Raw genomic sequence first — 11,243 nt, 5'->3', positions numbered from 1 at the left:
TGGTGACCACTCAGGTGCCCCCCCCCCCCCAACTATCAGCCCCAGGGTGGACACCTGACCCAGACTAGCTAACTAGAGTCCTTCCTCAGATTCATTACGGAACAAAAGAGAATCAACAGCTTTTCCTGGGTGGAAGGAATAAACAAACTAGCAACAACCAGGGATCATCTTTGTTTCCTGAGAATGAAGCCAACACTGAAAAAAGCAGAAGCTAAGAGGGAGAAAAGAGATACTAATGACATTGTTTTCTGTCTTCTGGATTCTACACACACCAGAAGAAAAGTTCTCTCCTTTGGATTTTCCAGGTATACTGCTGAACCAGTTAATTTCTCCTTGTGTGTGTGCATATATAATTTAGTTTGATTAGATTTTCATCACAACCAAGAGTTCCAATATCTCTTTAGTGGCCAGGAAATCAGACAAGCAATAGATAAGAATTCTCTAACCAGGGCCATGGTGAGGGAAGGGTCCAGAGCAGAAAGACTACTATAGTAAGTGCACAGGGTAACCTGTCGTCAAAGGTAGAGAGTGTGTTGTCTTCTAACGGCATGTATGTACCCACAGTTCTTTTCTCTTGGTCCCAGGGAGAAACACACACAAGCATATTCAATAAGGGGGATAAGAGGATCCTGCATCATGACCATTTCCTCGGGAAGGAAGAACAGGACCCAATCCCCCATATCTCATCTCCAATATCATATACCTGTTATTCTGAAAACTTTGTCTTACTTTTTAGCCTTTAGAGAGCTAGGAATGAACACAGTTGATACCCTTTTTCTTTTTTTAGAGAGAGAGAGCATGCATGGGGGAGAGGCAGAGGGAGAGGGAGGAAGAGGATCTTAAGCAGGCTCCATGCCTGGAGCCCAACGTGGGTCTCGATTGTGAGGCCATATCCTGAGCCAAAATCAAGAGTCGGACACTTGACTGCCTGAGTCACCCAGGTACCCCTAAATAGTTGATCCCTTATGAAATACCCACCGTGTCCATTCTCTTTAGCCTATATAATCATATGTTTGATTCCTAGTCACTTATTCTCGACTGCGAACATCTGCACACAAACACAACCTTAGTACTCTCAATCTCATCTGTTCCTGCTGCTGGTTCTTCTCCTGAAGTCACAATCCCCCGTTTGTCACATCATAATCACTTCCACAGCAGAGCACTACCGCTTCAGGTGGGGAATAAAGCAGCAGGAGCAGATGAACTCTTAGAAACAAAGATCCTAATTTTTACAGCAAGGGACATCCCTCACTAAGCCTACCTGGCTTTACAGATTATAGCCTCCTGGAATCCCACAGCGTAATATATGAATGCTAGAAAAATACCCACGTAAAGTGTGCTGGTTTGTCATAGGCAAGACCGAACATGGGAGGGCGAGGTGGAGAGAAAGCAAATGCCTCTCAGGTGTCAGTCAAAATAATTGTTAGCTTCCACTAACAGGGCAACATTCACTGGGAAGGATAAAATATCTCCAGAGCCATTCTTATTAAGCCAAACGTAATAAGAATTTGCACCAGACAGGGCTGTGGAAGCCACTAATGAAAGTCCCTCTGACCTGGAGACATGCCAGCCCATGGGGGATGAACGGTTTGTCTCCAGCCTTTGCTCTAAGCTCTTTCATAGCCCCCTCACAGTACAAACAGTCTTCTCCCTATTTTCCTCTCCTCCCTTGCCTTTTTTCCAAAGCCCCTCCTTACCCCTGAGAAGGAGATGGGGGTAGGGGAGTAATAACAACAAAACATGGCCTTATCAATCATTTGAGAGATAAAAGTCAAAACATCTCCATCAGTAGTTCAAGTCCATTTTCTATTTTGTTGATATCAGGAATGGAACAAACCCTTAGCAGAGGGGACATGGATAATCACAGTGCTTGTTGGTCAATTTCAAGTTTAAGAAGCGCTCTTTGTGAAGCCTTTCCAGGAGAGTGGAGTTAAAATGGCAGAGCTGCACGGAGACCCCGAGCTTGTCTCGTCCCTGAAACACAGCTAGATCAGCACCAAATCGTTTTGCACACGTAGGAAACTGATCTGGGGATTAACACAACAACCTGTATAACTTGAGCCACAGAACTTGGCAGCTGGTGTGTGGTGCAGGGAGGTGAACTGGGGGAGAGAAAAGCCGAGGAGGGTAGGGAGCTGTTTTTATGGAGCGAGGACAGAGAAGAGAAAGGGGGAGAGTGTGATCCATTGGGATGGAGCAAGAAAAGCACTCCCCCGAAAGTAGCTGGATTGAAAGAGACAGTGAAGAAGGGTGCTGTGTGCCTCCCAGCCTCGAAGTACGTAGCATGTTCTTCACGATCTTCTCAGACTTTAAATGCTGATCTATAAAAGTTAGTTCTATATGAACTCTCCTTGGAAAGAACTGACAGGAACTGACCTGAAACTTAAACTTCGCTGTTGGTAAGGAAATGCTTAAAAACAGGACTGAGGTTACATGGAGTCAGTTAAACATCCCATAACTCATTTATTTTAAAGATCAGTTAAGTATCACTGTTGGGTATGCTTCAATAAAATAATTATCTCCTGATCCTATAGCACAGAGAACTAAATGGGATCCAAATACTAAGTCCCTTTTCCGAACTTGTATGCAAGTACTAATGACTTCCTGGCTATGTTTCTGCATGCATGGTCATTGTTAGCTAAGCTCACTCAATCCGGTCTAACACAGTTCCCAGAATCAAGGGACTCAAGGGACCTGGAACTCAGTTAAGCCTCTTGCTCTTCTTGTTGGGGTCTTCTAGTTCTCATAAAGGAAACAGAAAAGCTAGGCTAAGCAAAGAAATGGTGCCAAGGGCCTGACTACCCATAAGTAGATGGAGCCAAGAGAGTAATACCAAACAGTCCTCAAAATATGGGGGCTTACTTGGTGACTTCAAAACAGTAAAATAGATTTGGCCATGCTACACTGGCAACTATCTGAGTGATCAACGTGATCTGATACATCATAATACTATCAGAACTCCATAGTTCTAAGACATATGCCATGATAACATGTCATGGGTCATCCATTCCAATGGGTTCTGAGCCATTATAAAGTCTATGTCTGATTAGATTTTTTTCTGGAAGATGGTTTCTTTATTGTCTGTGGGTGCTACACACACACACACACAAATATATACACATACATATGTATACACTGTATGCATATTTTTTAACCTAACCCATGAATTTATGCTTTTATTTTCAATATTTTTTATTAGGTTTTAAAAGGTGATTTCTATCTAATTTACCCTCTTTCACTAAGCTGAACATTTCAGTTGTCCTTACATGAAGAAACTTGCTCCTTTTACATACTGAAATTTAACTCATTAATTTGAGGCCATTTTCCTAGTTTATCAACTTTCCTTAGCCCCTGTTAGAGAATATTTATGAGCTCTCTTATCTTAAAATTATTAACAAATTTACTACACATTCAACTCCATTCTCCAGTTCATTAATAAAAATTTTGAATACTAACAATTAAAACAGGCTTTTTGTAGGCCTGTCTTCAACATCCCTCCCTAGCTTGACATAAGACTATTTAATGGACTTTACTTGGTCAAATCTTTGTCCATTCTGGAACAAAGATCGTGTAGCCCAATATTCTGCGATTTTTCTTAACCTAAAAAAAAAGCACACTATGCAACTTAAATATTTACATAAAAACAGATGTGTAAAATGCACACTTAGGTTTGTATAGAACCTTTACAAATTACCACATTTACAATGGAGAAGAAGAATTAATTCACTGTAGAGTGCTTTACGGTTTCTATGATCAGTTACCACATGTATGCTCTTCAAGGCTTATTTTTAATGCTTCATGATGTTGAAAAAATAACAAACGGTAGCTAGATTCTACATTGGCACATGAAAAAGCACATGGCCATGTATACATGTGATATTTGAAAGATCACACTAAATCTATGGTAACAATTAATGTATCACATAAAAATAATAAAAGCTTAATATCTGGCTTCCAAGTACAACTACTATCTGATTACATACATGAGACAAACATACCCAACATGAATTTTTCTAACTATTCTTTTTAACATACAGAGCATTTTATACACAGTATTTCTTGTGTTTTTTTCCTCTCATCAGGTCTAGATTATGGCTAATACCTCATGACACCATAAGTAATACTGCAACAGATACTAAAGCATTTTTTCAGCCACTTATACTATAAAATATTAATTGCAAGCCTATGCATGTGCTGTATAGATAGAGATTAGGTAACTGAGTTCCTGCTCAGTTCTAAATCAATAAAAGATAACGTGCACAGCATCAATCATTTTTCTCTCTTCCTTTAGTACATAATAACTGCAAGTGGAAGATTTTTAAAAATATATATTTAAGTACTCATGGAGATATTACAAGCTAGAGAGGATGTAAGTAATACTTACCTAGGAAGGACAGGTTCTTCTCCAGAAGCAAGTCTCTCAGCAGGACTTCATGCTCATGGCCAATGGCACTGGGAAGTTTTAGTTAAGGAGAGTAACACAGGTGGAAGTATATAATTAAAAAGAAAATGCTCATTCCAGGTCTCCACTTTCAGATGAAACGGAAAATGGAGGGAATCAGAGCACCTATTTCCACATTTAGCTCACATGTCTGAGGAAAGGGACTTCTATACACGTGCCCTCATTTAAGTGATTCAATGAAATTCTTCTTTCTATAATGTTTACATGCATTTTGGCAAATAAAGATTTGTAAATGGATGTGTACTTTATCTCCTTTGAAAGGAGGGGGAGCCATTTTAAACATCCTTTGTACTATGTTAAAAATCCCTCAATTTAGTACATTTATTAACCACTTACTAAGTGTGGCAAAGTATCCCAACCTGGCTTTGCTCTAAAAGAGTTTCCGTCTTAGAGTTCCATATATCTTCGAAGAATCCATACTTGTCCCCAGCCAGCATTTCTAGCTCCTGCTCACTTTTAGCCTACTGTTAGTGATCTTCTGTGAGGTGGGAAGCTGATTTGTTGCAAATTCTATGTACTCCGGAAGAAAGAGGTCATACATGCTGCTACAGAGGCTGCTTCCAGCCTTTCTCTCGTGTGCGCAAGTGCACACATATTCTCATCTAACACAGAAACAGACACACTCAAGCACATATACATTTTTGGAGGGATTACTATGTGGTAGGCACTGTGTTAAGTGCCATATGTATGTTATTTCATGCTCAGTTATTATCATCCTCATTTTATAGATGAGGAAACCAAGGCTTAGAAAAGAATCCACACAAGGTCACCTGGTTAATGTGTGGCAAAGCAGAGGATCTGAATAAGATCTCTACAAAGTCTTTGTTTATGGCCTCCATACAACTTCTTGGAAAGTATTCAAATTAATTATGTGAAACTAATTGATACCAGCCCACAGTTCTTAAATACCATAGACTAAGCCTTGGTGCTAACCACTGAGGGTATCATCTTTTTTGTGGGGGAGTCCTCAATAACTGGTTATTTTATTGTTACAGCTTCACAGACCCAGTACGTTCAGCTACTCACATATGCACACACCATTTGTTTCCTTACCATCTTAGTTACTGACAACTCCATGCTGTTCAAGCCAAAATGTAAGAGTCCTGGACTCCTAGCTTTCTCTCACACTCTTCTCAATTCATTGGTAGCTCTTGTTGGTGTCAACTTACAACTAAATACGATACCAAATTTTTACTACTTTCAGCTACCATCCCAGCCTATCATTTCCTTAATTTTTAAAAAATGTTTATTCATTTTGAGAGAGCGAGTGAGCATGGACGTGAGTAGGGGAGGGGTGGAGGAGAGGGACAGAGAAAGAATCCCCAGCAGGTTCTGTGCCACCAGCACAGAGCCCGATGTGGGGCTCAAACCCATGCACTGTGAAATCATGACCTGAGCCGAAATCAAGAGTCGGGTGTGTAATCAACTGAGCCACCCAGGTGCCCCCCCCCTTTTTTAAATTTTTTTTAATTAAAAAAAAAAAACTTTAATTCTAGTAGAGTTAACATACAGTGTTATGTTTCAGGTGTACAATATAGTGATTGAACACTGACATACACTTCCCAGTGCTCATCATGACAAGTGTATCCCTTAATCCCCATCACTATTTCACGCATCCCTCTACTACCTCCACTCTGGTAATCATCAGTTTGTTCTCTATAGTTAAGAGTCTATTTCTTGGTTTGTCTCTCTCTCTCTCTTTTTCCTTTGCTCCATTGTTTTGTTTCTTAAATGCTACGTATGAGTGAAGTCATAAGGTATTTGTCTTTCTCTGGGCTTATTTCACTTAGCATTATGCTCTCTAGATCCATCCATGTCCTTGCAAATGGCAGGATTTCATTTTCTTTATTGCTGAATAATAGTCCATTGTGTGTGTGTGTGTGTGTGTGTGCACGTGCATGCACGCACACACAAACTGCATCTTCCCTATCCCTTCACCTATTGACAGACACTTGGGCTGCTTTCCTATCTTGGCTATTATAAACAATGCTGCTATAACAACGGGGTGCATGTATCCCTTTGAATTAATGTTTTTGTATTTTGGGGGTAAATACCCAGAGGTGTGATCGCTGGATCATAGGGTAGTTCTATTTTTAATTTTCCGAGGCACCTCTATCCTGTCTTCCACAGCACCTGTACCAGTTTGTATTCCCACCAACAGTGCACAGGGGTTCCTTTTCCTCTATGTCCTTGCCAACACTATTTCTTGTCTTTTTGATATAGCCATTCTGACAGGTGTGAGGTGGTAGCTTACTGTACTTTTAATTTGCATTTTCACTTGGGGTATCATCTAATTTAACTTTCACCACCACCACAAGAATAGGTACTATTATTAGTCCCATTCTTATAAATATGGAAAGCAAGGTTCAAGAGGGTTGAGGAACTTGCCGGAAGGTCCCATGGCTGGCAAATAATTAAATCAGCAATGAGATTTAGCGGTACGTGGCTGGCTCAGTCAGCAGAACAAGTGACTCTTGATATTGGGGTTGTGAGTTCGAGCCCCACGTTGGGTGTGGAGATTACTTAAAAATAACATCTTTTAACAAAAGGAATGGGACTTGGAATTCTCCTCTATTTTCCAAAAAGATGAAACTGTACAAAATTGGAAAAGGAGTGTAATCGTATTTTGGTACTTCGATTTTTTCAAATGCAGTTGGCAATAATTATCTAATTTTCCATTGGGTAAGGTCAACATGGTCATATCGTTCCTTAGCTATCTGATCATGCACTGTAAGAGTCCAATTTAGATGAAATAAAATGTATGCATTATTTGTTAAAAAAAATTCCTAGAGAATCATCTGTCCTTCATCAATACATACAGGTGAATATCATTTAAATCATAATTCAAGAGATGTGTCCACTCATGTCCACCATCAAAATGGGTCCCCAGTCATAACTGCATTCTTTTCTTTTGTCGTCCCCTCTCTCCGCTATGCATGTGGCTGTGCTTATTTAATTTCTAATTGGAAACAAACTAAAGGAACACATTTTCAAATCATACAATTTCACACATTTACAGAGTCCCCTGAAGACATCTGATAAATACCTCTCAATGGTTTCTCATTATTAGGGGCATCCCACATTTTAGAACTAAATTATTTACTTCTAATCCATGTAAATGTGCTCTCACTTTTATTGTTGTAAATTATTTACATCTAAAATGTTGAATCATGAAACTGAGGTTACTGATGGTACAGAAATGAAACCCACAGCGTTTTAAGCTTCCTGCGCCATTATCTTTCCTTGCTTCTTGGTTTAGGTCATTGTGTAATAGCCGGGTCCTGGAGTCACAGTTTGGCAAGTTAAGATGGCTGGTTTCTCACACCTTTTTGTGTCCATGAATATATCTGTGGCAGGAAAGGTGTGGACGGACATGGCTATGCAGGAAAAAATGTAGAAGACACCAAAAGAAAAAAAAGAAAGCACATGACAATTTATATACTCTTTGCTACCGTGCTTTTTGTGATGTCTTATTTGTAAATGACCAATTTACTTTATTCTACTTACATAAATGTCTACATGTAACATTTTCATAATGGAGTAAAAAGATTTTGCACCTATTCTATTTACTAAATGTGTACTTTCTTTCTTACAAAATGATGTAATTTGCCGACAGTAAGCAATGTAAACACTACTGAATTATCAGAACAACATACAAATAGCATTTTCACTCACATGGAAAACCACTAATTTTTATTCAGTGTGAAATAAAGTAATTCCTGTGGCTCAGTCTAGGAAACATCTATGCAAGCGTATTTATATTATACAAAACTGCTACTACCTCAGTGCAAAAATAAAATCAGTTCTCTATAAATTTCCCAGCTTGTTTTATTTTGTATGGTAAAAAGCAATCACCGATTTGAAATTTTGGAAAAACATGCTTCTTGATTATGCTTTGCTTGATATAAACATATAAAAAATACAAAGTCTAGAAAACAAAGCTTATAAAAACAGTAATTTTACTGGCAATAGGCATAATGGAACTGCAAAATTATAATCTAGTCAGTGAATGCAATTTATAGACATACATCATTATCTTTATCAATTGAAACCATGTACTACATTAAATTCTACTGGCAATAACACGGCCAAAAAAAGAAAGTGAATGATGGCAAAAATGTAAAGAAAATACTCTGAACAGAATTTATAATGCTCTATAAGCAGAAAACACTTAGACTTTGTCCATAATAATACCTATTATTGATGTATGGCAGTGACCATGGGGCAAAACTTGTAAATAACCTCACAAGCCATTTTCTTAGCCAGCAATACAGCAATCTAGTTTCCCGTAAGCATCTCAACTATTACTGAAAAATAGCCTCCTGGCATTTACAAAGCAGTTGACTTCATACTTTAGTCCATGCATATATAATTAGATAGTTATATTTAAAATCAATATGCAATCCTTCAAAAGACATTATGCTTTTAAAACCTTAACTTTAAATTGATTTTTAACTATTTTATGTGCTTTAAAATTAACATGTAATTCCGCCCCAGATACTCCGAGATGGTGTTAGTTGTTATACAAATGTGCTAAACTTCATCACTGTAGCAACATGAGGTTGGCATTCCTACAATTTTTAATGCTATCATTAATTTTATACTGAAACTAGAAGTATAGTTTCACTTTGATCTAATAAAAAGGCAAGCGTATGACAGTGCTGTGATTTTATTAATTTAAACTACTTTGGTGGGGGGGCAGGGACATACTTGAAGAATAAATATATAAAGGCCTATAATTTAGGTAGTGAATATTCTTACGAGAGGTCTAAAGCTTCCTGACTGGTCATACTTCCAAATGGTCACAGCGCTACCCACACTCACCAAACCTACACTCGGAAGGCCATTTTACAGTATTAAGAAATGTGAGACACGTGGACTCAGGTGGAATAGGATTTTCATTAAAAAAAGAAATTACTAGTTGTTTACTCTTTAAGTAGCATTTTCCACCAAGGGTTATCAAAATTCTCAGCAATGCCATAGTACTACTGAAGGTACTGATGAGTAACATCCTACTTCAGGAAGCAGTGAATGTTTGCTCAAATCCCATTTCAAGAAGAAAGCAGGAACTCTTTAGTAATCTCACATCTCTAATGAAGAGTGACTGGACACCTGTTTTCATAGCCTTAAATTCAGTCCAGAGGGAAAAACGAGCTTGGTTTCTCGAAAACTGTTTATTAGGGATCCGAATGGCAGTTCAGGCTGTAATCAGCATTTAAGCAACAAGAATCTACTGCCCTTTCAAAAGTGATGGCCTCCGCGGCATTTTAATCACTTCATCCTTTAACTCCAGGCTCAAAATTTATGCTAGGAAACTCAACTGAATTTGGCTCCTTTTATATAGAAATCCTCTACATTTTTCTCAGTGTTCGCTGGATTGTTGAGAGACACTCCCAGACAGTAGGCCCCGTGCTTGATGATTCTGTCCCTTTAAACTCCCTGAAAGCCAAGCAGTTTGAGAGAAGCGTGTGAATGTACAACCGCTGAACTGACAGCCTCCCGTGGCCCATCTGATTTTCCTTAAGCTGTAGAAAAGGATGGTCTGCAGTGACCCCCGGTTGATTGAATGTAAAGTAGAAGGGTATGAAATGTGTTTTGTGAAGCAGAACTTTATGTCAGGTTAAAGCTAGACACATCTCCTCCACTGAGTCTGAGCTCGTCAATCGTGCACCTAAAATTTTATGGGAAAGGATACTGTTTGATGCAGTCTACCAGTGGTCCATAACAGCAGTCGTTCACGATGCACTGTGGAGAAAACACAGAAGGGGGTCTGGGGTGACTCTGAAAACGGTGACTGTTAACTAGTACCCTAAAAGTGGTAATTATTTTTCTTAAAAAAAAATCTAAAAAAACCCCCAGCTATCAGAAAGCTGTTAAGATTTAATCACAGAAAACAAAAATCACATGCTTTTTATTCACTATAAAAGCAAGCTATTAAAAAGTGAAATGCTCCTCTCACAAATATTGCATTGCCATTTATGGTGCACCCTGACCTCAGTGATAGTTTATGATGACAGTAATTAAATGAGGTTTAAAATCCTTTACTCTGCTAGGCAGATAGCACTGCCACTGAAAATAGACAGCTGTGATTAATACCTGATAGACCTGATTTGCTAGAACTCCATCTGGAATCTGAGAAGGGTCCCGTAGCATACTATTTATAACAGACTTGGAGGCTGTAGAAGAAAAGAGATGAACTGTTAACAGTCAACATACTTCTAATGTGGCATGAGGAGTGACATGTACCTACATACACACAAACTATGAAAATGAAAACATTACTGTAACTAATAAGTTTTCCTTTTTTTTTTAATCCAAGGGAAGCTTTTAATTAGATCATTTTGCCAAGTTTTTAAGCCACATTGCCAGATTTGAAGATGACCTAATTTTTCCAAGGTAAATTAACAAGTACAGACCTAAAGCATATGTCTCTTTGCAGATAAATTAGCTCTGGAAAGGCCTGCTTGGGGGAGGAAAAAAAAACAAAAACAAAAACGCAACATGAACAATCAGAAAATAAATATTTACCTTTTGCAGGTAAGTATTTTATAACTAAGCATAGGTACATGGAGAGCTTAATGAGGGCGGATCAGACTTCAGTGATGTCAATAAAAATANTCTCTAAGAAACCTTTTTAAAATTATTCTCATCAACTGCCACAAAACATTATGTCCATTTCACAGATGAGGAAAGTAGGTAACACTGACTAACAACTGAAGGAAACTTAAGGAAGAAAAAAAAATATATATATATATAAATTTTTACCCCAAAATATGCCTCC

General features: G+C 38.4%; 1 protein-coding gene across 5 annotated transcripts in view; it reads right to left on the bottom strand.

Moving 5' to 3' along the window:
• The window catches only part of CDIN1 (CDAN1 interacting nuclease 1), a 208,679-nt gene that overhangs the window by 106,939 nt on the left and 90,497 nt on the right, over positions 1 to 11,243 (bottom strand). For all 5 annotated transcript variants that reach the window (XM_077759962.1, XM_077759958.1, XM_077759961.1 and 2 more), the window contains 3 exons: positions 10,559 to 10,638; positions 10,158 to 10,207; positions 4,385 to 4,452 (listed from right to left, as the gene is read on the bottom strand). In XM_077759962.1, coding sequence (XP_077616088.1) covers positions 4,385 to 4,452; positions 10,158 to 10,207; positions 10,559 to 10,638 — 198 coding nt within the window. The remainder of the gene's footprint in view (positions 1 to 4,384; positions 4,453 to 10,157; positions 10,208 to 10,558; positions 10,639 to 11,243) is intronic.

This window comes from Crocuta crocuta, unplaced genomic scaffold (assembly GCF_008692635.1).
Source record: "Crocuta crocuta isolate KB4526 unplaced genomic scaffold, BGI_CrCroc_1.0 scaffold293, whole genome shotgun sequence".
NCBI lineage: Eukaryota > Metazoa > Chordata > Mammalia > Carnivora > Hyaenidae > Crocuta > Crocuta crocuta.
This window is presented reverse-complemented; position numbering and strand designations above follow the sequence as displayed.